Below are 27,573 nucleotides of genomic sequence, written 5' to 3' on the forward strand. Positions count from 1 at the left end.
GTGGAATAATCTACGACCTGAACTTCAATCAACATCTTCTTTATCGTTATTTCAAAAGCATCTGAAAAGGACTGTAATTCATGAAAAAATGTAAGGCTGTATATCATTTGATTTGTATTTGATGATTTGGAATTTGATTTGTATTTTTATTGTTTTTACTTTAGTTTATTTTTTCAGTTATATCGTATTTTTAATTATTTTTTCTCTTTTTTGTTTTTTCCTGTGTATTGTTTATTTCCAGGGAAGTATTCACATCAGTCTTTTTTGGCTTCTGTCCTCTCCTGCACAGTGTTACTTGTTTGAATGTTGTTGTTGTTGTTGTCTTTTAATTTTTCTCTTGCTGTTTTATGATGTGCAAATAAATAAAACAAAACAAAAAGAAGTATAATGTATTGTGAAACATCTGCAAATGGCCCAATTCCAGACTGTTTTCTCAGTACTGAATACACTGAGAAAACTGGATGGATGGCCAGACTAGACTCCTGACCGTATGAAATGGAAACATCAATAATGAATACTAATATGATTATTTACAACTTAGACACAGCCACAAATGTTTGATCCATGTTGTTCAGAACTCTGGAAAGACAAGGGAAAAGGCCATTTTATCATAATGCCATTATTATCTGTGGTTGAAACACCAAAATCAAGTAAAAATGATGAAAAGTGGAGATTAGAGAGACAAGGTGTGTCACCATAGAGGAGGATGATGCCCTGCAGAAGACCAAACTAACTCCTGTAGACATGGCCCTGCTCCCAGGGGACAGCTCTGCTTCAGTTCAAGCTAAACCTTTATCTGATTCATTGTATGATCTACTTTTAATGCATCCTGGGAATAAATCACCTCAACCTCTCCCAAGGAAGATACATGGGAAATTTGAAATAAAACCGAACAGTAGTTTGGTCAAAGAAGACGTTTCAAGAAATTGCTAATGAAGAGGACAATGAAAGACGACAAAGATGAAGACAAAGACAACAATGACGGTGAAGACAACAAAGACTTCACAACAGCTCGTGGCCAAATTTGCTGGTGAGATTCAAAAAACGTAAAACTCGCTGCTCTATTTTTTACTTATACTGCTTTATTCATTTTACTGTACTGTACTGTACCATAAATTGTGACCCAAAATCTGAGGTGAGACCAAAGCATGATGTTTGTGTAGCGACACCCTTAATCTTATTAGAAGTCTTTTAACGCAGCACATTTGGATAATGAGTCCAATATTCACATTTTACAGCAGGTGGTCAACTGGAGTAAAGACAAAGATCCCAAGAAAAACCCTCTGGAGAAACACACCTACTGTTAAACATTATGACCGAGGATAACAACAGCTGCATAAATATGAACAAATTTCAAAACGCTGACCTTTTCCAGAAGCACTTGGATAGAACAAACAACAACAACAACTGCCATCAGTGGAAAACTCTGACGAAACATGATTTCTAAAGGGGTTTGAGCCTTTTCATCAGCTGTGTAAACAGCTTATTAGGAATACTGTCTTTAAAGGAACTGAAGAAAAAACAGAATATTAGCATGCATGTAAATGTAGCTGTTGTTCATCATACAAGTGTTGAAACTAGAGCTGCAGCTGTTGATTATTTTTGTAATTGATTAATCTAGTGATTATTTTCTTCAATATGATGAAATGATTATTTGAATAGGCAAAAAAATTGTAAAAATATGAAAAAGACATGTCTGAAGATGACAAATAACTTGTCCTTTATTCCAGAAGCATCTGAAACAACAACCACAAAAAGCATAAAAGAAAAGAAAAATATCTGAAATAACAACAACAATAACAACATTATAAGAGTGTATATAACAAGTGATAAAGTAAGCAGAGTTTATCCAGTCGAACACTTTGCCCCTCCTGCTCACTGACACCCTGCCCACCCAGGGATTTATTTTCAGTCTTTCCATCTTTTCAAAAACTTGAGAGAAAGGCACAATGTAAAGAACACTTGTGCGAAGTTGGAAAAAAATCAGATGAATAGTGTCAGAGAATTCAGTTGGACACATTTTGTAAGCTGAAATTTTAAAAAATTTGTAAAAAAAAAAAAAAAAAAAAAAAAATGAAATCCAGCCATTAAACTGTGCTCTGCACCTCTTCTAGTAATAAGGAACATGTGTGTCAAAGTTGAAAAGAAGTGGCTGAATAGTGTCCAAGAAATGGGTTGGACAACAATCTGGAACAGTTGGAAGGGCAGATTCCTGGTGCATCTACACTGTGTGAAACAACAGTGTTTCACCAATGTTTAGCAGCAGTGAAAGTAAGAAAACCAAGCTTCAATTCAGGAAAATTGTAATCGATTAATTTTTTAAAAAATGATTCGAATCGATTAATCAATGAATCGTTTCAGCTCTAGAATAAACTTTCCATGTTTCCAATAAGAAATGTGCTGCAGTGTGTGTAAACCCGTTATTGATGTGAACACGTTTCCTACTACGTTAAGTATCAGTTTATCTGTTGTTTACGAGTCATGTCATCACTTAAAATCCAATCTCTGGTATGTTTGATTTACCTTCACTCCGAAAGCTTCTTCTGTTACTTCATGTTGCTTTGTTTTCAAGTGTCTCTGCTCATTGTGTGCTGACAGAAGCTGATTTCAGCCGGATGGATTACAGTGAACAAATGTGTGGAGTTTTTCTTTCAGGAGCTGCTCAATGGACTCACAACAATGTGAGTCCTGTCCGAGATGCACCGTGGCCTAGTTTCACCCAGAGCCATTCACACTGACCCACATACACACACCAACTGCAGCCACTGAGTCTCTGCTGCCATAACCAAACTCATACCATCCAACACATCAACCTGCTGCGACCATAAATACAGCCAAAGAAAAGTAATATCTCTGATTGAAATAGAAACAAAAACAGCTGAATGAAGGACCCTAGGATGGAAAAGCCAGAGGGATGCTCTGCTTAGCTGGGATTTTTTGGTTTGGATAAGGCTGTGAAACTTAATGTCTTGCCTTACCACACTGCATTGTAACGAAGCAGGACTAAAATAAATACTCAGTCATTTACTTTACATTTCTTAAAGGTGCGGGACACTTTCCTGACCAATTTTTCATCAAATCTGTCAAACTTCAGTCATATCCCAAGTTTCATGAATCTGTAAGTTTGTCTGTCATTACTCACCGGAACCTCTTGCATTACAGTGAAAAATTTCGAATCCATCCACCAGAAACAAAACGTGTTTGAAAGGCTAACATTGTGAAAGGCTAACGTTATGAAAGACTAATGTTATGAAAGGCTAACGTTATAAAAGGCTAACATTATGAAAGGCTAACGTGTAAAAGGCTAACGTTATCCCATGTGTGCCTCATGCTGAATCCATTTCCATTCATGCAGCTGCTTGTGTTTCCAGTAAAACCTACAAACTGCTCCTGATCAAGTCATGATAATTTTTTAATAGTGAGCAAATACTACTGATGGATTTTGGGGTAAACTAAACAGAGTAGTCTTATATGTGACTATTTCTAAAACGTTGTTTTTCTGGACTACCAAAAAAAAAAAAAAAGGCAAAAATTGAGAGCATACCCACTTCTCCAGGGACCACTACACCACTGCAAATATGTACTGTGACTGAATAGCCCTGACTGACAGCATAAATTGATTTAAAAGTGTCTGTATCACCTAAACTGAATGGTTTACACAAATATAAATAATTGATAAGAATTCATAATATACAAAGTAGTGTCAGAGCTCAGAGTGACTCCATCACGTTGCTGCTATCCAACCAACAGCCCAAACCTCTAAATGAACTGACTACATCGAATGTGTACATTTGAGAAGCCGACCCATGTTGATGAGCCTCAGTTAATCAGCCGAGCATTTTTCTTCATAGTCCAGTGTAGTGGAAGGATATTTGATTTGTACTTTTATACAGAACATGAACTGAAACAACCACTCAGTCATGGCTGTTAACATTAGCTTTAGATATTCCACAGTGCAGCGTCCAACCTGCCCACCCACTCAGACACCAGTACCTCTTTAAACTGTCCAATGAAGTTAGGATTATAAATGTGGAGTTTATCGCTCAGACATGATTGGCCTGTAACAGTAGATGTGAACAGAAGCAGTCATGAAACTGATAAGAGTGTATGTGTGTGCCTTCAGAGGCTAAAAACAGCCTGGCGTCTGTCAGCAGTCAAAGCCGATGTCGTCCACACTGAGCAGACCTTGGCTCGGAGCTGGGGGGGGCTATGATAAAGGCCCACAAAACCCAGGGAACACTCGTATGTACTGGCCATATATGTGCTTCAAGAATTAATCAACTAATACCGTTATCAGAAGGTGTTGTGGCTTAGCTGGTTAAAGTGCCTGACTTGTAAGCAGGAGATCCTGGGTTCACATCCCAGCAGTGCCTTACCATAACCATTTACAAAGGGTCTACATTGAATGGAAATGATGGATTGACAAAAAAAAATACTGTGTTATAATTTTCCTGAATTGTAGGTATGCTTCCTTAATTTTGCTGTTGCTAAACATTGGTTCCACTGTTTTGTTTCACATGGACACTTATTGTGACACACATGACTCCAAGAGCGACGCAAACTACATGGAGTGTAGCTGAGACAGGAGGAGGACAAAAAGGCAGAAAATGTCCATATGTTCACTTGTCTACACTGGAACCATCACTTACTCCAGTGGTTCCCAACCTTCTTTGGCTCGTGACCCCATTTAAACATCACACATTTCTAGCAACCCCAGACATTCAAAATGGACATTTGGTCATGTATCAGTTTGCTATAGTATGTTGCAAATAAACGTTAATTTTAGACAACATTCAGTCTATATAATGTATAGTCTCCTGAGACCCAGCAATGCATTTTTGTCCTCTGTAGGGGACAAAATTTTATAGCTTTACCTAGAAAATAAATCACAGCAAAAGATATTCCATAAAACAAAAAATTAATTAATTAATTAATTAATTAATTAATTAATTAATTAATTGGTTAAAATTGAACCTGTCAAGCCAATTATTTAATGTAAAAAAGCCAAAACACTTAACTTTCCTGGGTCTCAGGAGGATATTATTGTGGACAGAGGCAGTAAATCCAGGTGTAGATTACTGCACAAAGGCTCAGGATCTGTCCAGTCAGTCCAGCTGGGATTTACAAGGAGGACAATTAATACTGAACAAACAAGAACTGAAACTATGAATTATGAAAGAGCTGCAGCATCTGAAACTGACCACAGTGAACATGTGACACAGAAACAGAACCACAGTGCTGCAGTTTCAGACTCAGTTTGTCATGTCTGTTATGGATTGGGATTGTCTCTCTCAATTCACCATATATTTTTTATTAGTAAGTTTTTATTTTTATCAATTACTGGAAATTTCAGTCCCAACCCCACGTGGGGTCCCGACCCAAGGTTGAAAACCACTGACTTACTCCTTTAAACTTTGAAGCTTTAACACAAACATTACAAATATTAGTCTTCATTTTCTCCAGTTGTATGTTCAGTTGTTCGTCAGTTGGGCCCAAATATGTTGAAGACTGCAGTGCACAGATTGTTTGTAGATGTCATTAGACTTATTTGTTGTTGTTACAGATGTTCATACTTTTATATTGTTGTTATTTCTAAATAGATGTATTTTATATCCTTTTACTTTTATATTTTTTGTGGTTGTTGTTTCAGCTGCTTCCAGAATAAAGGGGAAGTTGTTTGTTATTTTCAGACATGTCTGTTCACATTTCGACTATTTTTTTTTTTTTTTCTGCCTAAATCAAAAAATTGTTTAATCAAATTGACAAAAATAATCGATAGATGAATTAATTACAAAAATAATCGATAGCTGAAGCTCTAGATCATTGTTTCCATTGTTTATTTTAACTGGCTTGTTGACAGAGTATATCCACATCTAAACAACATCAGTCTTTTAGCTAAATGAAGTATTCTGGGTAAAGTGACTGTCCAGGAAACTGAAGCTTCTGCTTCATGTCCCAGCAGAACCTCACACGGGTGACAGAGCATGTTTACTGCCAAGTTCTCACATTTCAGATTCATCAGTTTAACTTTAATAGCAGCTGTGTTTTGGATTTTGTGAGCTGTTAAAGCTATGTTAAAGTCCCCATGAATAGACCATTATTTTGTATGCTTATGTGTTTCCTGTGAACAAAAATGTGATGAAACTGTCACCCTCAGCTTCACCTGTGGAGCAGTGACCCATAATGACCTACAGTGACCTGGTGAATCTAATGGGTTAACCACTAATGTTAGCTTATTCACACAGTTGTTCTTTTGTTGTTCCACTCTGCCTGGACTTGAACGGCCTTATCAAATGTCAAATATGATGCAATTGGTAAAACATCAATTTCTGAGGAAAATTTATTTCAATGCATTCATCTGATATGTCTGTGGCTTTGATAAATATATCATGTAGGTACCATACAACACTAGGGCTGTAAGAAAATATCGTTCTGCAATATATTGTGATATTTAATTTCACAATGCTGTATCGATATTAAAAAGTACTGGATCGATATTTTTAGGTATTTATTCAAATGCAGATATTGTGGAGGTTCTTTTTTGTTTGTTTATATTTTATTTATTATTATTTAACACTCTTATTAAATAATGTTAGTTCCTTTGCTGGGATTGCACAAAAACACTGTTCTGATGTTAGTTCTGAACTAATAGAATATGAACATTTCAACAGGATCTTAAACTGTAATGTCTGTAAAACAGAATTAAAGTTTGAATACAAGAATTTTTTGTGATGTAGCATTAGATCCTGTTCTGATCAAATAAAAATGTGTTTAGTATTTGTGCAGATTTCTGGTGTAATTCAATTCTTCAAGGAAATAATCATTTAAAAAAAAGAAAACAAAAACGTGCCTTTTTAACAGTATCATTATATACAGGGTGGGGAAGCAAAATGTACAATATTTTGAGGCAGGGATTGAAAGACAGTGTATGACCAATTAGTTTATATAAAGTCATGAGAATTTATTTGCCACAAGAAAATTGACATAATAGAAATTGTTTTCATTCTATGTGTCCTCCTTCTTTCTCAATAACTGCCTTCACACGCTTCCTGAAACTTGCACAAGTGTTCCTCAAATATTCAGGTGACAACTTCTCCCATTCTTCTTTAATAGTATCTTTAATAAAGTCCACATTGCTGTGTGATGTTCTATTGGTAGCATGTTCTAAAACGCCCCAAACAGCAGAATCCAGAGGGTTTAGATCTGGGCTAGAAGGCGGACATAAACATGATTCCCAAAAATTGCTAAAGTTGGATTTGTTGCTGTTGTCAACAAGTGTTTTGGTGTTCTTGTGTAAGATTTGAACTTCAAATCCTATTTTACTGCATTTCTAACGGTCTTGTTGTCTACCTCAAGTTCAATTGCCATTTTTCTCATGGACTTGGTTGGATCCTTTAGGATTTTGGATTTGAGAGCTTTAATAAAAGCTTCGGTACGTTTTTTGTTGCTTCCTCCACTTCCAGACTTTCTGGTAATAGTTTTGCTCATAGTCATTCTCTTCTTTCCATTATAAACAGTCTTTATGGACACTCCAACTATTTTTGAAATCTCCTTTGGTGTGACGAGTGCATTCAGCAAATCACACACTCTTTGACGTTTGCTTTCCTGATTACTCATATGGGCAAAAGTTTGTGAAAAGGTATGGATAATAGTGTTAGGTATGATTATGACATCAGTATATGTTTGGGTTCAAAACAACTGACGTAGTGTCTGCTGAGAAAAAACAACTAAATGTTCATTGGAAATTTTGCTTCCCCACCCTGTGTGTGTGTATATATATATATATATATATATATATATATATATATATATATATATATATATATATATATACACACATATATATGTATATATGTATATATATATATATATATATATATATATATATATATATATATATATATATATATAATATCGGGATCCTAGTATTGTGATTTGTATCGTATCACCAGATTTTTGTCAATACACAGCCCTATACAACGCCTATCACATAAATACCCCTAATTCCATAGGAAAGGGGCTGAAAAGAAGTACCCCCCCCCCCATACCACTGCTGGGGTTTGAACCCAGGACCTTCTGTTTACTAGACAGGTGGAATAACCAGCTGAGCCCAACACTAGAACAACGAAGGACTTGACCAGTTTAACTATGACAACCAGAAACCAAAAAGTGTGTGCTGTTGCTGATCTGGTTCTAACTCCTGTCAGGCACAGACGGAACAGGTTTGTTTTCATCTTCTTGAGCTTCTGGGATTCTTTGAGTCTCTGGGGGCGCTAGTAGTGAATTGTGCTCATGATGAGGCAGGTACTGTGGAGCCCACCACTCAGGTTTCAAAGTGTGTGGTATACCAGATATCAAACTGGAAGAAAATCCAAGGCACTCTCTTTAAACATTAAAATGCCTTTTGCACTGTTATTTACTCATGTATATTTGTAAATATTTCTATTGGTGAGGTTTTCTTGTGTGTGTATGGCCTTTTGACCTGCAGTGACACCACCTGCTGGCCATTTTACATGTGGACACCCTCTGCTGGCCATTATCTTCATGCCCAGTTGGCAAGTCCCTATTGGTCAGAACCTACTATATAGCAGTGTTTTCCGACCACTGTGCCGTGACACATTAGTGTGCCATGTGAACTCATCAGGTGTGCCATTGAAAATTATCCAGTTTCATCTGCTTGGTACTGTAAGTGAGCAGCGTCATATAGATACATACCACTGCATGATCCACTCGACAACAACAGTCTCCTGTTTCCCTTTGCAAAATAAAAGTGAAAGTGAATCAGCCCCGATGCGGTGGGTTCTGTTGATAAAACTAGTGATGTGCAGATCAGCGAATTACCCACGAACCCCGGGTTGAGGGTTGAGGGAAGGGGGATGTGCCTCCCATACTATTATACAATGGACCTTAATCCGAGGGTCTTTCCGAGGGGTCGCTGACGCACCCTCTCAGGTTTGTTGTTCTAAACGCCCCGTTACAATGTCGTCTGTGCACCCCCAATGAGCCCCCCCCCGCAAAAAGAGAGAGACCCAGAGCTGTTGATTCCTGCAAGAATATGAGCTTTGTGTTCAACTAAACAGGCCCAGGTTTCACACTGAGTAAACTGAGACTTGATTTGCATTATATTTCAATAAATATACATTTTGTGACATTCTTGTGTGGTGGTGTGCCTTGTGATTTTTCTAATATAAAATCTGTGCCGTGGTTCATAAAGGTTGGGAAACACTGCTATATAGGAACCTACAGCTTTCCAGGCTCCTGTTTGACTTCCTGATGAAGGCTTGAAGCCGAAACGCCTAGAAATGTTTTAGGTCTAGATATGGCCGTGCCATGTTAATAAAGGCATTTTAATGTTTAAAGAGAGTGCCTTGGATTTTTTCTCCAGTTTGGTATCTATTTTATGAATCCCTTTTTCCAAAGAGCACCTCGAACAAACTCTTTTTTGCTCCGAGAAGCATTCCTTCCCATGAATTTGTGTGGTATACCAGGTTTAAAGGTGCTGGCAGGCAGTTCAGGCTGCTGCCAGGGTTTCACAGTTTGTGCAGGGGGAACAACTGGATTGGGCTTCAAGGTTCTTCAGACCCAGAACAGCAGAGTTAACCCACTGTTCACAGAGAAGCTGTTAACAACTGTTGAGCTTCTGGGATTCTTTGCTGTGGTTTCTGCTGGAGTGGAGCATCTTTTCTGCACTTTCCTTTAGTTTAATGTTTTATTCTGCTATTGCCCGATGTAATTTTATGTGTTTCTATGCCTTTGTAAAGCACTTTGAATTGCCTTGGGTACGACTGGTGCGATACATATAAATTTGCCTTGCCTTGTCTTCATCCACTCTAAATCCTCTAATGCCCTGTTGTACACCAAAAGCAATTTATGACCTGAGTTTTTACACTGCTATGTTTGTTGGGGTTTTTAAGTATAGAATGTACAGCAGAGACACTATACTAGGGAATCTAATTTTTTTCAGTTGAAGGCCCAAATGGGAAATGTAATGTTCTCCCAGGACCTTTAATAACAAAAATTCAACTCCACTTGCCATAAGGTCGATGTTTTCTACAGGTCCTTCCACGACTGAGACAGCACAAAGGATGCAAACAGGATTAACAAAGGAAGACGGCTGCTCCTACTCTATTTGACTTCATGACACACCATAGTATATCACTATGAATTTTACACTACCATTTGGTGATAAAATGCAAACTAATATCGTGTTAACACTTTGGAACCTGTAAGTCTGCAAACAGAGGCACTGCTGGGAGTTGAACCCAGGACATCCTGTTTACTAGACACAGCAGCGCAGGGCTGGTGCGGAGGGTTAATGTGTGACTTTGCTGTGAGCTGGTGAATCCAGGGCAGTAGAGCCTTGAACAGAGCAGCTCAGTGTGGCTGTGATGGGGCGTCTGTGCTTCTGTAATGGGATCCAGCAGCATCAGCAGCTCAGCGTTCGCTGAGTCAGCTCAGAGTTACAGCAGGAGTCCAGTAACACACGGCTCAGCTTTTACAGACAGTAAAACCCAACGGCACAGCAGCTGCACACAGACAGCAAAGGCTGAGCATGAAGCTACACAGGCAACCACAGCCCCCCCCCCCCCCCCAACCGCCAAAGGGGAAGCAATAGGTACTGTTTTTGGTTCGCTTTGTTTGTTTGTTAACACTCTAGCAGGACACCTGTTGGTTGAATATCATACCAAATTGAGATTATAGATTTCCAGTGACCCAGAATAGATCTGGTTACATTTTGGGAAAAGTAGGTCAAAGTTGACATTTTTTATACATTTTTAAAATCTTTTTTTTTTCCATTTACTTATAATAAGCAAAATTTCACATGTCTGTAGCAGCAAAACTATAGATTGAATTCATACCAAACTGGGTTTATAGATTGCCAGTGACCCAGATTACAAGTGGTGATATTTTGTGACAATTATGTCAAAGTTCAAATTTTTTATGAATTTTTAAATATTTTTTTCTTCTCCCATTCCCTTATAATGACAGAAATTTCAAATGTTTAAAAAACAAATTTTGTTTCAATTTACTTCAAACTAGGCACATATATAGAGGCTACTGATATGCTGACATCAGCACACGCATAGACATGATGACATCAGCTGGATCCATGCTACAATATGTGCAAGGGGCGGGGTTTGTTGTGCCTAGAACCAGTTGTGTCAATTGTACTGACATCATGACAGCAAACACTATTACCGAAAAATTAAGTATTACCAGAAATGATGAACATACTAAATGTCACTATATTAAATGTTATAAATTGTCCTTCTGGTTAAAGTTAACCTTAAGGGTTCTGACGTTTGGCACATTTGCTAGCATGCATATTCTGAGAGTTTAAACTTATTGTAGTTTGATCAATAAAAATAAAAATTCATCTGTATCTTATATCTGTATGCACTACATACTTAGTGGTACAAATTAATTCAATAACTTCGAATGTATAATTGTAGCAGAAAGTAACTTAGAAGCCAACATAAAATTATCTGTCAGATGCTTTTTCCATCCAGGTAACTGTAGCCAAGCACTGGCTTTACACCTGGGTTTAATAGTACATTAATGCTGCGTTCCAGTCCACCCGTAACTTGTGTTTTTCCAACCTTCTACCGGTGTAAATGCACTGGAATGTCAGTCAAACCTGTGACTTCCCACCCGTGAACTCGTACTAGATCCATGTTCTCCCAGTTCTGAGTTCTGACGTCACGCAGCAGTGGATGTGGTGTTTATGCAGACTGTTTATTAAAACAAGGTATAGCTGTGACGTTATTTTTCTGCAAATGTTCTGTATAATCAGCAGCTGCTTTAGCGTTAGCTAGTTTTCAGTCCAATGAGTGACAGAATAAATTAATACCAAATATGAATCCAAATATACAAATGACAGAACATTAAAGGTAGAACAGCTTCTCCTGCCTTATGCGCTGTTTTTTCTCCTCTGTTTCCCTCAAATAATCAAGAAGCGAGCACCTTTAGCGACAGAAATGATTGTAAATGAACATAACGTACGGTCCGCCATGCTGGTTTGTTTACATCTAGCCACCGCAGTTCCTTGCGCTCAGACAGTTTGGTGTGACTTGCCTGGAACGCTACAAAGTCGTGAGTTGTGGTTTGAAGTCGTAACTTACAGGCTCAAAAAATGGCCTGGAACGCAGCATTACATTCTGAGGTACCACCATAGAAATGTCCACACCTGGGTTTAGAAAGCATCTGAGCTCAGCTGAATTTTGGTCCTATGACACATATCTCCTCAGCCAAGTAAAGAATGTGAACAAATGTATTCCAGACACCTCTGAAGCTGTCTTATGTTCAGACTTTGCACTACAGCTGAACACATGACTGGGTTTGTCAGGACATCTGATGAAGCAACAGGAGGCAAAATCAGGAGGAAAACATGCCACGATTTGAAAATCCACACCTTCCTTGTTCAGATCTCTCCTCTTAGTCCAATCTACAGATGAAACATCCAGTAAAAGGGCGCCACAGTGGCAGGGCAGTTAGCAGGTACACCTCACAGCTGTTCTCTCCACACCACATGGGTTTCCCCACCATTAAAACAGTTACATATGGGTTAATTCTGTTGGCGCTGCTGAAGATCTGGAGTCGGACCCTGAGCCCCTTCAGTGGCAGCTCACTGCTCCGAAAATGTGCTAATGCTATTGCTAATGCCCGGCGCTATATGTGTATTATAGCTAAAACGCAGAGACAGAATTTCTCTATGGGGATAATACAGCAAGTTAACCTGTAACCTTTAAATATTGATGAGCTAATGTTTCAGTTTCAGAAGTAGATCAACAACTGGTAACTGGTACAGCTGTCAATCAATCAATTAATCAAATTTTATTATTATATCACCCAATTATAACAAAAGTTTTCTCATGTCACTTTACTAGGGATGCATCAATACCACTTTTTTCCAGGCCGAGTATGACAGATGAGTACTTACATTTGAGTACTTGCTGATACCGAGTACTGATCCTAGTCCTTAGTAATCCCATTCCAGTTGTTAGTTCCTTTTGTAAATGTGCTTTATTGTCGTTGTCATTAGTCTGACTGGAACAAAGTGCTGCTACTGACATTTAATGTGTTGGAATGAGCGTTTGTCAATTAATCCACCAGGGGGCGCCGCTCTGAATTAACCATACTGGACAAATACCACGAAGAAGAGGAAAGTTTAATGAGAAGAAGAAGAAGAAGAAGAAGAAAGTCAGTAAAAACAAACATGGAGACAACAGAAGCAACACTACTGTGATACTAATGTTGCAGCATTTTCACTGGTAAGGTTTAAAAGCGAAGTTTTAGCAGGAAGAGAAAAGGGAAATGAGTGATAAGTCTTGTTTTCACTTCCACTGGCGGGGGTCCACACTGCTCCATACCACTCCGCCCTGGGTAGTTGTCCTAAATGTGTCAGTAGTTCTTCTCCAACTCCCACAGTGGCTCTTTGAACAGATCCTCTACCTCCACGGTTCTGCTGGTATTCTCTGTCTGGGTACTCATCCCCCATCACCTGGAAAACAGATGGAATGTACGCAGAGGACGGACAGAACGCTGCGTCTGTATCTGTCTGTGTCTGAACGGTACTGTCAGTCAGCCTTACTTTTATCACCGTCATTTATTTGGTTCAGTCTCCACACTCTTCACACTCACACACATTATTCCTCCTCCTCGTACCTGCTGCACTGAACTGGGAATGTCACACGGTCGTAAGTGGTATCGGTGCATTTGTATCGGATTACTTTTACGAGTACGAATACGAGTACACACACTGAGTATCGGAGCCGATGCCCGATACTGGTATCGGATCGGTGCATCCCTACACTTTACATATAGAGCTGATCAAAACCAGACTCTAAGCCAATTTACAGAAACCCAACAGAATCCTCCAGGAGCAAACACTTGTGACTGGTGACAGTGGAAGGAAAAACTTCCTTTTAACAGAAACCTGGAGCAGACCTTAACTCCTGGAGGATGGCCGTCTGCCTGGACCAGCTGGGGTTAAAGAGAGAGGTTAAAAGAAAAAGAGTGAGAGAGAGAAAGAGAGAGAGAGACTGGGGGAGAACCGGGGGGGACTGGTTCAGACCGGTCTGAAAATACCTGTGATTATCCAAAAATTCAACCTGAAAAAACAGAAAAGGAGTAGAAGCAGAAGTCTAAAGTCCACTCAGACTTCAATTACAGAATGCAGAAAGAGAAATATGGAATTCTATCCCAGTGACACTGACAAACTATCATACCAATCATACAAAAACTGATCATAATGTGTGATGTGATCTGTAATAGGAACACAATATGTGTGTTCATGGATGTACTTATTTGAAATATGTGGTTAATATTAGAGCACATCTGTGCACAGTGGAGGAAATCACTCTGTATGACCTAAATGTCAGGACAACTGGGAAAAAAACATCATGTGATTGTTGAATATGTCATTTCAAATAACAGGGATTAATGGGCTGAGAGTTCCCTCATTGCTGCTTCTTGAGTTTCATCAGATTTTTGAGCCTGGCTACAGGGATTTGGTCCAATTCAGCCACACAAGCTGCTGATAAGACCTGACCCCCCGTCAGCACTGAGCTCATCAAAGGAATAGGATGGGGTCAGAGGTCAGGGCTCTTATATGGGTTACATGAACATCCAGATGTTGTGGAAACCTGGTTTTGAATGGGTCTTGGTGTATTTTTTTAATCTTTAAGAACATAGTGGTCATTCCATGTTGAAGGACTCAGACTGAAACCTAAACATTGATTTTTAAAAAAATGACTGCTTTTCAAAGCCTCAAACAGACCTGAACAACAAAAACTGAGCCGCTTTCACAAACATGGATGAAAATACACCATATAGAAGCAGCACACTATGACTGTTAATCCACTGTGTCATTCCTTTACCTGCTGCTCTGAACCTCTGAACCAGAGGAAACAATGACCCACCAGGGCCCAAAGGGATGGGGAGCATCAGTCATCCCTCCATAAACTACCTGGTGCTGTCATGTGGCCTTCAGTTCCAGAAAAGGCTGAGTCTAAATCCACTGGGTGAACGTGCCTGCTGTCAGTGGAACCACAGATTATCACCACATGGTCCCACACACGGACATGAGATTACTGTGACACACCTCCTCTGCTGCCCTGTGGTTTTTTTCTACCTATGTTCGTATTGTCATGTTACTATTGTGTTTTTAGGTATTTTATTGCTTTTTGTGCGGCACTTTGGGAAACTTTGTTGTTGTTTTTTTTTTTTTTTAAATGTGATTTGTAAATTGGCTAAAATTTCCTTAGGGGATCAAATGAGTGGTCATTTTTGTCAAAAAAGTTGTCATAAATGCACAGAAGTGTGTGTAAATAATGCTAATCCATTTGTGCACAGACTACTGATATTCTCTGACAGTGGAAGCTCTATTTTCATAAATATTGGATTTGGAATAGCACATGTATGTGAAAACTTTTGCTGGTGGACGGACGTGACATTACCCATGATGCTCTGGTCAGTCCCAGTACTTTATTAGGAATAAACTTCTAGACTTCCTATTGCTAATTGTGCTCTTCTTCATAAATGTTGCTATTGTGGATCTAAAACAATCCCAGCTGACACAAAAACACTAAATGTGTCAGTGGACGGATGTGACATGGTTGTTGTGGATCCCATCATACTGATGCTCTGCAGCCATGTCAGCGTTTACACTAATGATCCCTGTGCAAAAACTAGGAGCACTATTATTTATTGGATAGTTTATCATCAGACTAAAGAGGAAAGAACAATCTAGAATTGTTCTTTGTGTCTAAAAATGCTTCTTATTGTAAAAGTGTTGATGTAAACAGTGCTGTGTGCCATTCTTCATGTATGTATTGGTGGAACAGAAGCAGGATGGATCAGCACCATACTCCAGATTGAACCTGTACAAATAAAACATGTGATATGGAGGAGAGAATCTGGGAAGAAAAACTGGGGAATCCAAAAGAAGAGAAGATTTGTTTTTCAGCTCAATTCAGTTCAAATAGAACTTGGCCATTTGTGACATGAAAATATAGCATTAATTGTGCTGAAATTGGACATTTTTGAGCTGAAAACATAGTTCATATGAGCATCAACATGTTGAACAGAACTGAAATCCTGTCCATTTGAACAACTGTCATTTACCAACACAAAGTTCCTTTGGCGATTCACTTTTGTTGATTTCTTATGCACAAAGACAGAAATAAGACCTCTAAGCACATTTTAGCCTAAATAAATTTGGATTAGATTGTAATAATGAAAGCCTTACTAACATATTTTGCTGTCACAAGGTGAGGTGGTTATTGCGGAAAGATTAATTACTTTGAAATTACAAATTTATTTCTTTCACCCATAACCGTGACACTGTGGGTTAGCTGGATAAAGCATCTGTCTGATAAACAGGAGCTCCTGGGTTCAAATCCCAACAGGGCCTCAGAGAGACTTGGAAAAAGACACTTTCTACTGTATAGCCTAAAGTTTGACCTGAAACTAGGATTCTGCAGACACATAAATGAGTCTACTGAACAGACATAAATCTGCAGATCTGGACATATAAAACACCCTGATGTTTCAGGCCTTTTGGCAAACAAAAAAAGAGGAAAACAAAAGTCCAAAAGTAAGCTGTGCTTTCTAACACCCTCGCCTGGTCGCATAAGGCTTTGCCCCTCCACTCACTGATATTCTGGATACAGGGGGATTAATTTGAGTCTTGACTTTCAATCTTTTCAAAAATTTGAAAAAAAAAGAAAAAAAAAAGGCAAAAAGTGGGAGAAAGGCACACGTTCTTTACATATGTCTGTGTTGAATGTGAAAAGAACCGGTTGAATAGTGTCTGGGAAAACAGTTGGACATTTTATCCATGTTGAAATCCTCAAAAAATTGTTAAAAATCCAAAAATTTAAATTTTTCCATCAAACTGTGGACTGCACATCTTCTAGTGGTAAAGAACATGTGTTTCCAATTTGAAAAAACTTTGGTGAACAGACTTTGAGAAATGGGTTGGACAAATCTCTAACACATGAGTTTAGAGTTCAGTTTGAGGCACTGTGACATGAAGCCACGAAACAGGCTTTGCTTCCACCAACCACCAGACATGAGGACTGAACTGTTTGTCTAGACAAATTGTAATTCCACGTACTATAACTTCCATTCTAGATCCTTAGTTCAATTAATGTTGATCATTTTAAGTTTTATCGTCCCTTATTTCCCAAAGTGTTAACCCTGGGCAGCTCAGCTCAGCTCAGCTCAGCTCAGTGACAGGATGAAGCTGAATAACTGGAGGAGGAGAAATGAGTTTTTACATGTGAGTGTTTAGAACCTCTGATCATCATCATCTGATTGTTTGCTTTGGCTAAAAAGTACTCGCTGCCATGTACTATTTCTTACAGACTGCTTTAATCTATAATAAACAGCAGGAGGCTGTATTCATTTTACCAGGAACCACACACTACTGTACAAAAAAAAGTATTCACCAAAATCAAAGCTACTCAAACTTATTCACAACAAACCAATAATGCCCTTCTACCATCAGGAGGCGCTGTGGTTTAGCTGGTTACAGTGCCAGTCTAAACAGGAGATCCGGGGTCAAATCCCAGCAGAGCAGTGGTCCTACATGGAACTGGCATGACAAACTTGATAAAAAAAACTCTTCAGTTACAATTTTCCTGAATTGAAGCTTCATTTCTTTAATGTCATTGCTGCTAAATAGCGAATAGGTCAACCTGAGACACAGTGAATATTTAGCTGACTTGGTAACGTATCGGACCGCAACACAAAAGACTCAATTCCCAGTCAGAGTAGCATTTCTCTTTTTTTTTCCTAAAGATTTTTAAATGAGGGGGACACACGGTGCCGGAAGGTAAATCCGACATTGATATAAATCAGCCACTGGGACAACGTTCAGAGTGCAGAATTCCACAGGACCACAGCACTCAATACACTGAGCTGACACAGAACTGAAGTCACACAGCACACTGTCACATCTAACATGTAGCTCCGCCCACCTTCTCCAGCCTCCACAGCAAAGAACACCATAAAACAACATATAGAGTATTTAGAACAATAATTCCTATTCTATACGATGTACTATCACTAATTTGTCCTTTCTTCCATCAGTTGCCACAGTACTGTGGAAGCAAAATGCACAAAAGAATGCACTGAATTGTACTCCATACATGACCACAGTACTGTGGCAACAAGAGGAGAATGAGTTCATGGAACAGTGTCCATGACTGGCTCTAGTACAAATGCTAACATTTGATTGGCTCTGTGGTAATAGACAAACTGATATTTTGTGGCACAGTACTGTGGCAGTAGACATTGCCTTTTTTTGTTCTTACATTTGTTCCATGTTCAGTTGCTTGATCCAAATATGTTAAAGACTGCAGTGCACATACCGCATATAGACTTGTTTGTTGTTGTTCATATAGATAATTTTGCATGTTTTATACTGTTGTTATTTCTATATAGATATTTTTTATATATCCTTTTACTTGTGGTTGTTGTTTCAGCTGGCTCTGGAATAAAGGACAAGTTGTTTGACATTTTCAGACATGTCTGTTTCATATTTTTACTTCTTTTTTTTTGCCTATTCAAATCATTTAGAACACTGCATGTTATAAAATGGATTGCAATTTTCTTCTGTTTAAGTTCCATTACTGTTCTTCATTCCAGAGCTTCAGCATCCTCACTAACTCTTTACCAACTAATCTTCACTGGGCGACATTTGATTAAAAATAACTGCAGCTCCACTGTAAACAGTTGATGATGAGGTGAAGAGGGGGAATCTCCTCATCAGCTGTACCTGATTGACAGAGCCTGCTGGGACTGTGTGTGTGTGTGTGTGTGTGTGTGTGTGTGTGTGTGTGTGTGTGTGTGTGTGTGAGAACAGCTGCTGGATATCCATATGCGTTGCTTCAGCCAAAAACCGCCACCAGCCGACAGACAGATAATCAGCTCCCTGCTCTTATTATAAATTAAGTTAATCTGACTGGACACAGTTTAACTGCCCACATATTCATTTTGTCACATCAGTCGACAAAAATAAGTAAAAAAAGAAAAAAAAAGCTCCCAGAAGCCCCTTTCACTCTGCCCACCTTCCTGTTTGACTGATTTAATAGGTCACTTTCAGGACATCCGGCCATTTTCAATACTTTATTGACAAATCTTCTGTAAAGGTCAGCACTAAATTTATCCTCCAAAGAGTGTGTTCTGTGTGTGCGAGAAAATCCATCTTGTCAAGTGTGTTTTCATCAAAAGCAGCCGAATTTGATGAAAACATAACTAAGTTAAGATGTCACAGCAAATATTGAACTAGAGCTTAGAACATAATAAACAAATGATCATGATCAAGTCACAGGTTCATAACACTCCCAACATAATATAATATAATATAATATAATATAATATAATATAATATAATATAATATAATATAATATAATATAATATAATAAAACTAGACTGTTCTTCCTGTTGGTATATCCTTATTTAATTGCCTAATAAAAGAAAAAGCACTGTTATATCACCCAATATTGGTATACTCAATGGTACTGACAAATATTTATATATGGTGTTATACTGAAAGCTTTTTTTTTTTTTTTTTCATAAATCTGAATTTTTGAATCAGTGTTCATTCAAGATAATTTCCAGATTGTGTTAATAGATTTAAAGTGTACCTGTACTGGTCATGCTTACGACATTAATTGTGCATTGTGTATTACTTATAAGTAAGAGCGGTGCAAAGTCAGTACAAAAAAAAAAAACAAATCACCATGTATGCACCACACTGGACCTTTTCATTACATGAATTAAGGGCGGGGGCAGACCCTGTAGGGAAGAGCCATTGCCAGCCAGAACTTGACGTACCCTTGATGATTCTGGGTGATGGAGTACAAGTAAACAAGCAGCAGTCGGTGAGGGAGATTGAGTGGAAAGCATGTGTTGGCACTTGTTGTTTGTGGAGCCGTAAGCTTTGCACTCCTCTGATGCACTAATGTGTCATCTTAGACTGGTATCTGCTGCACGGGGTCAGGGACCAGTCCATCACAGCCCAGGCAATCGCACAATACAATGGGTCTGGGTCACTACCACTGCTGGAACAGTCCATGAAGGAGGAAACATGTCACTGACCATGACTGACTGACGGAGCAGTGACTTAGTACTCACATGTACTTGACAACGGGCTATGATGGAAGTTACCAGACAAAACTGCTAGTATTATACATAATCTTTTGAAATAGCGAGCAATGAAAATTCACAACAGGTACCCTTTAGAGACTTAAAAATGTACATATTTCTATTTTCACAATGAAGATTTTTTTTTTTTTTTTGTTAAGGAAAAGATAAACAACAACACAAAACTGTTTTCGGCTATTAGCCAAAATGACATAAATATCAATATTGATAGAGAATTTTGCAAACAGTGCCTCCCTCCAGAAACTGGTTGTATTTGTTTCTGGTTGGACCGTTTCTGTCTTTGACTGGACCAACTTTAACATTTCTGTACAGAGAGATATGAAAGAAAATCTCAAAATTGATCAAATATTCTCCCTCCACACAAAAATTCTGCAGCTCTCTCCAATTATTTCACAAATTACTGTGAATCTGTGGAGCTGTGGGGTATTAATCAAATGTTTTCTGCCGCATGTTAGTTTACACCAGTGAAACACTGCATTTACTCTATGCCTGATAAAAGCACAAATAACAGAAAGCATTTTTTGAACAAAGGCAGCAAACAGATTTTTCTTCAGATGTTTGAAGATAATCCCCCCTCTGTTGAAGGACAGTCTTTAAACCCACTTAATTAATCTGGTGCTATATTGTTGTTGTACTGATAGTCTATTTCAATTAAAATCTTAAATGTCAAATTTTGTGTGGTCAGTGGAATTATAAGATAAGATCGTCTTCATCCATCCCTTATTCATGGATGTAACATGAACAGATTTGGTTCAGCTCTTACTTTCCAACAGCTATTTTACTGAAAAAATCCTTTTGCTCTTGAAAAGGCTTTGTTGGCAAACATTTCAAAGATATGGAGGAGAATAAAAAGAGTTTTTTTTTCTAGATCGGTCCACTCCTCTCCAGCAGCTCCCTCCTTCTTCTCTCATAATCACAACACTGAAAGTCATTTTCACACACTTCCACACGCAGCGACACTGAAAGACATCAAATCTCACTCCAGCATCAGAATTACATGGACAGCAGGACGTTTGTGCCAGTTGTCCTCTGAGATGAGGGGTCAGACGTCACAATGCACAAGACGGAAACGGTTCTTTGACAGCACTGATGGCATTTCTCTGAGTATGTACATCCAACAACTACTACAACTACAGCCCTCAAAAAAAATTGATGGACAGTTGTTTAAGTGTGCTGACATTTGTGCTCTTCAAAAATTTGCATTTAGATAGTCAGTTTAAAATAACAACATTCCTTCAACAAGTGCAACGAACATGGAGGCATGTTTTTCTACCATTTTTTTTGTTTTTTTATATTTCTAATTCATTATGTATAGTGTGTTTGCTCTTGTATTCTATGTTGATCTTATATTCTATTTTTGCTGTCTGTCATGCTGCTGCTGCACTACAATTTCCCAGTTTGGGATCAATAAAGTCTATCTATCTATCTATGAATGATAAGTGGGAACTCGTGGTTTACAAGTATATTCATAGAAACAACAAGAACTATCAACCGTTGCAAAATGATGATATTATCCTTTTTTGTTCACTTTAATGGCACTATTCAGCCTTACCTCACCTGAGAAATGATAATACTGGGAAAAATAAGTGCAAGGATAAAAAAAAAACCATACAGATATAGGTCTGGTGGAGTTGTTCAATAAGTGCAAACCTTGGACGGAGGTGGATGGGGATGGATATGAGGCAACAACCAACTAATGCAGTGTTTTTCAACCTTGGGGTCAGGACCCTATGTGGGGTCACCTGGAATTCAAATGGGGTCGCCTGAAATTTCTAGTAATAGATAAAAATTTAAACAAAAAAAAAAAACCAAAAAAAAACCCCAAAAAACTTATTCATAAAAAATATAGGGTGAGTTGAGAGAGGCAATCACATCCATAACAGACATGACAAACTGTGGTTGTGAAACTGCAGCACTGTGGTTCTGTTTCTGTGTCAAATGTTCATTGTGGTCAGTTTCAGATGCTGCAGCTCTTTCATAATTCATAGTTTCAGTTCTTGTTTGTTCAGTATTAATTGTCCTCCTTGGAAATCACAGCTGGACTGACTGGACAGATCCTGACCAAGGAAAATCCAATGCTCCCTTTGTGCAGAAATCTACACCTGGATTTACTGCCTCTGTCCACAATAATAGACATTATACAGACTGAATGTCCTCAACATTAGTGTTTATTTGCAGCATTGTATAGCAAACTATTACATGATCAAAAATAAATACATTTAAGCAAAAAAAAAAAATCTTTGTTTTAAATGTCTGGGGTCGCCAGAAATTTGTGATGTTAAAATGAGGTCAAGAGCCAAAAAAGTTTGGGAACCACTGGTCTAATGCATGTCTTTGGACCCCAGGAGAACATGTTAACTCCACACTGAAAGGCCCTTCTGTGAGGTGACATACATATAGAATCAACAGTTTTCCCACATGGTAATTTAGTTAATGAACATTTATTTAATAAATGCAATTGCATTTCCAGTTTAGTTGTTCTGGAACAACATTTCTGGCGGAACAGGAGCTTTATTCAGGAATATTCTGAATATAAAGTTGACACCTGTGATCCACAGCAGCCTCACCAACAAGATACCAAAAGGTCAAAGGTCAATGATCACAGTACCACCACAGCAGATGCAAATGTTAATGTAAAGAAATGAAAAAGGAACAACTAGCTGGAGGTGAGTTTTCTGTTTCCTATCTATTCACAGAGTTGGCTGTGAAACCAACACCAGCTCCTCTTATAGGCCTCAGGTCCTGCCAGCCAGCACGCCCTGCCCACCGGGGGCTGCTGGGGCCACGGATCGCACCCAGACTGACTTCACATATGTCCCAGATCTGACCACAAATAAGAATTTATCCAAAACAACTTATATATGATGAATCAGAAGTGAACCACCACTGACAAGCAGAGGGTAAAGCAGCAGATTCAAAGGACCATGATGCTGTTTTTTTAGCCGTTTGTTTTTTCTATTGAGGTCATTTCAGATTTTTTTCCTGACCTCACACTGTTTTTATTAGACAGAGAAAATATAGGGACAATGGATGAACAGCAAGCATACACTAAACCTCACAGTTTAGGAATGACACTTAAATCTCATCTCCAATCTATTACCACTAGAATTTGAGTATTTCTTTAATCCCGATGGCAGATTTGACCGATTGATTGATTCCAGAATCTACATAGTCCTCGTTGCATCCAAACCAGTCTGGTCACATACGCCATCCCACCAAAAAGCCAACATCGAGAAAGCAGAAAAAGGTCCACACTGAGCTTTTCATGCAGAGTGAGTTGTGACCGTTGTAAATGAAGGTGATTTCTAACAGAAGTAAAGAGTGTTGGATTATTTCACAGCGGTTTCTTACCCTGGAGATGGTCAGCGGCATGTTGAAGTCCTTCCCCCCCTGCAGCCTGAAGCCCCAGGGGCCGGGGCCGGGCAGCGACACGGTGTAGGCGCTCATTCTTCCAGACAGCTCAAAGTTGATGGGAGATTAAACCAAATGGGAGGAATGGGAGGGACGGCCTCTGGAAGGAGATGAAGAAGGGGACGTCAAACAGGCGACAGAAGAAGACACGAAAGAGAGAAATCAGAAGAAATGCACCGACCACAACTTAGAGAGCAGAAAGAGGAAGACCTGCCTGCTCAGAGAAGCTGAAGTGACAGCCTAAGAATAGACAGAGATACTGTGGCACTGCGGGGCGGGGGGGCGTGGAGGGTGGGGGGGTGGCCGGGGGTTATGGGGAAAGGGGGGGGTGGACTTATAAGGCATGAAAGGGGACACCTGGTATGTCAGACCCGCCGTGATTCACCAGAGCTAATATAGACCCAGCAGATTCTTCTAGACCCCCCACCCCACCCCCCCACCTCTCTTGGTCCCATCATGCCCAGGGTCTCCCTCGGACCCAATCAGGGGCGACGGTGCCAGGAAACGTCTCATTATCTTTGTGGGGATAAAACGGAAAGGTCACAAGTTAAGTGTCTCGATAGTAAAAAGGTCAACAGCAGATGGACCATTACACTGAGGACACGGGTTCAACTATTGGATTACTGACCGGCTTCCCTTGAGCAAGGCACCACAGCACATAGGACACAATTATAAATGCAACTAGATACGAAAGATTCCTGTTATAAACAAAAAAAAAATGTGACTACTTCCTGTGTCCGGCAAGGTTATTATTGTTAACGAAAACTAACGAAATGACGAAAACTAGAATTGAAAAAACATATTTGTTAACTGAAATAAATAAAAACTACAATTAAAAGAAAAAAACAATAACTAACTGAAACTGTATTGTGTGCTTACGAACGTATAAAACATATAAATATTAAGGATAAAATTCCCTTTGTTTTCGTCTTTGTCAATGTTGAATTAATACAAAATTGATTTACTTCACTCTAGCAATTTTAGCTCTTGTCACCATACGACACTTTTTGCTCCGTCACTTGTGTTCACTTGTGGTTTCCAGTCGTCTTCTGGTCCCCACTCTACCTGGAAACATGGAGACTAAAGTTGGGAGAAAGCAGCAGAGTCCTGTCTGGGATTTATTTGAATACGACGACAGAGAAGAAGAGAAAAGAGACCACTGAACTACAACTAAACTACAACTAAGCATTTAGAAAAAAAAAAGAAAACTAATAAAAACTAGCAAACCTGCTCTAAAAACTAATTAAAACGAACTGAATTAGGGGAAAAAAGTCAAAACTAAATAAAAACTAAACTAGAATGAAAAATCCAAAACTATTAGAACCTTGGTGTCCAGTATTTTGAAGCAAGTTTTTAATCATCAACTAGTGAAGACACATACTGAACCCAGGTTAGTTATAGCTACTTAACCACAGCCAAACAACTTATTTAGTCAAGAACTTAAGTTCATAGATCATGCAGTTGCACAGCAACAGAGCTACTTCTATGTGAAATGTAACTGTAGTTCAGTACCAACATAAGCGTATAACTGCAGATCTACATGTCGGCTATTATCGACTGAAAGCTCTGATCAAACTGAAGATAACAAGGATAAGCATATTTATTTAATAGTAAAAATCACAATCTTCTATTTACTACTGCTATATTATTGGTGGGTGTAGATGACTGTAGGTTTTACAGGCGTGAAGACAGAGGCAGCACATGCAGGAGCAGGCCAACGTCAGGTTAATGGTCTTATTTTGGCATGTGTTAACAACAGGTGGAAAATACACACACACACACACACACACACACAAAGACACATGATAAGAGCTGAGATATGTATAATGGGAAAATAATCAGACATAGATACAGCATGTATGCATGGAAAAGCAGTTAACTGTGCTTTTACCCACCTCTGCAGTACACACACACACACACACACACACACACACACACTGCCATAGGCTGTATCATTTATAGGAAACAAACTGAATGCAGTTTGTAATGGTTATGGAAGTGCAGCCTTTCTTCGAGCTGAAACTAAACATATGTTCATTGATTCCAGTTGTACTGGTGATGCACCGTCTGCAGACTGACCTGGATCTGCTTCTGTCATGGTGACAGACTGAGGTAGCAGCTGTTACCAACATGTTATTTTTTGCGTCTTGTGTTTTGTTCAGCAGAGAGTAACATATTTAAGACAAACACCAAACACACGTCGGATTTTCTTTAAACTCATTCTTAATCAGGGGGAGCTGAGATGCACATGTTGGAAGTATTACATCACATTAACTGATGCAAAAGTAAATGTGCAGTATAATAGAAAAATGAGAATGCAACCATTAAGATACATCGTGAATCCTTGACAGGTGATTGTAATAGAAACAAACCATAAGGTCAATGAAGATTCACAACCCTGAACTGCCCCCCCCCCCCCCATCTGTCCCCAAATATAGAATAAAAGTTGTCCTCATAACTATGCAAAGGCATATATGCACAGACACAGATCTGATCCACTTCCTGCCTTTGTTACAGTCCTGTTATCTCTGTGTAACTCCATTATATTCCAGCTTCTTTTACACACAGCTGTACAGTTTTTATGTGTTCATGTTCATTCATACCCCGTTTTATTCGTCAGCGCTTCAAAACTCCTCAGGCAACACTGTTCAACTTCACTGGACACCTTAAAAACACATTTGAAAAATATTTTAAAGTGGCATAAAAGCAATTTACAACAACCAGACGGCACCTGACCAAATCACTGACTCTGGGGAGGAGGGTAAGACAAGGCTGTGCCTGGTCCCCCCTTCCCTTTGCCCTCTTTCTACAACCATTAGCCCAGCACATAAGACAAAACAGGGACATTTAAGGGCATTGAAATCAATGACAAAGAACACAAAATAGCATGCTACGTGGATGATGTACTTTTATACCTAAACTCCTGGAATTCCCCCCAGCAGAAGTGATGGATTCCCTTAAAAACATCGGCTCAATGTCAGGATACAAATTAAATCTAAATAAAATGGAACCTCTTGTCTACAGTTTGAACTCCTCAGAAAACCTAAGGCAAGCTTACCCACTAAAACGGAGAACAGAGTCCTTTATATACCGAGGGGTCAGTCTCACCTACGAAAAAAATTATGACTCTCTACAGCACAGGTGTCAAACATGTGGCCCGGGGGCCAAATCCGGCCCACCAAAGGGTCCAATCTGGCCTGTGGGATGAATTTGTAAAATGCAAAAATTACACTTAAGATATTAACAATCAATGGCGTCAAAATCATTTTAATTCAGGTTCCACATACAGACACATACAGTCCAATTAGATTTCCAGTGGGTCAGAACCAGTAAAATATTATCAGAATAACCTAAAAATAATGACAACCCCAAATTTTCTCTTTCTTTTTTTGGTGTGAAAAAAGTTAAATTACATGAAAATGTTTCCATTACCAAACTAGACTTTAACAAAAAATGCAAATAACCTGAACAAACAGGAACAAACGGAAATATCTTAAGAAAAGTAAATGCAGTTTTACCAATATTCTGCCTGTTACTAAATGTTTTGTGTGATTATAACGCACATGTGTAAATGATAAACTGATAAACTGAGGCAGAATATGGTTCAAATTGTACTTGTTTTTCTTAAGACAATTCAAGTTGTTCATGTTTTCAGATTTTTAAGAAAACTTTATAGATGTAAACCTGATCACAATATAATTGTACTTTTTTCATTGTTATTATTTTAGTGGTTCAGCCCACTGCAGATCAAACTGGGCTGAATGTGGAACTGAACTAACATGAGTTTGACCACCTGTTCTACACCATAAAATTAAAGAAGCCTCATCCCCTACATAAGTCTAAGTTCAAGAATAGAAACAATAAAACTCAATGTTTTGCCTAGATTTTTATATGTTTTTCAAACCCTCCTGTTTCCAATCACCCAAAACCATTTTAGTGAATGGGATAAGATGATTTCAAGGTTGATATAGCAGGGAAAAAGTCCT

General features: G+C 38.7%; 1 protein-coding gene and 1 non-coding gene across 5 annotated transcripts in view; one reads left to right on the top strand and one right to left on the bottom strand.

Annotated features, from left to right (window-relative positions):
- Positions 1-27,573, bottom strand: part of ldb3a (LIM domain binding 3a) — a 111,234-nt gene that overhangs the window by 63,246 nt on the left and 20,415 nt on the right. For all 4 annotated transcript variants that reach the window (XM_030155909.1, XM_030155908.1, XM_030155910.1 and 1 more), the window contains exon 2: positions 23,528-23,687. In XM_030155909.1, the coding sequence (XP_030011769.1) occupies positions 23,528-23,623 (96 nt within the window). In that variant the 5' untranslated portion in view covers positions 23,624-23,687. The remainder of the gene's footprint in view (positions 1-23,527; positions 23,688-27,573) is intronic.
- On the top strand, positions 4,300-4,373 carry trnat-ugu (transfer RNA threonine (anticodon UGU)). The gene has a single exon. It is a non-coding gene; the product is annotated as a tRNA-Thr (tRNA).

This window comes from Sphaeramia orbicularis, chromosome 15 (assembly GCF_902148855.1).
Source record: "Sphaeramia orbicularis chromosome 15, fSphaOr1.1, whole genome shotgun sequence".
Lineage (NCBI taxonomy): Eukaryota > Metazoa > Chordata > Actinopteri > Kurtiformes > Apogonidae > Sphaeramia > Sphaeramia orbicularis.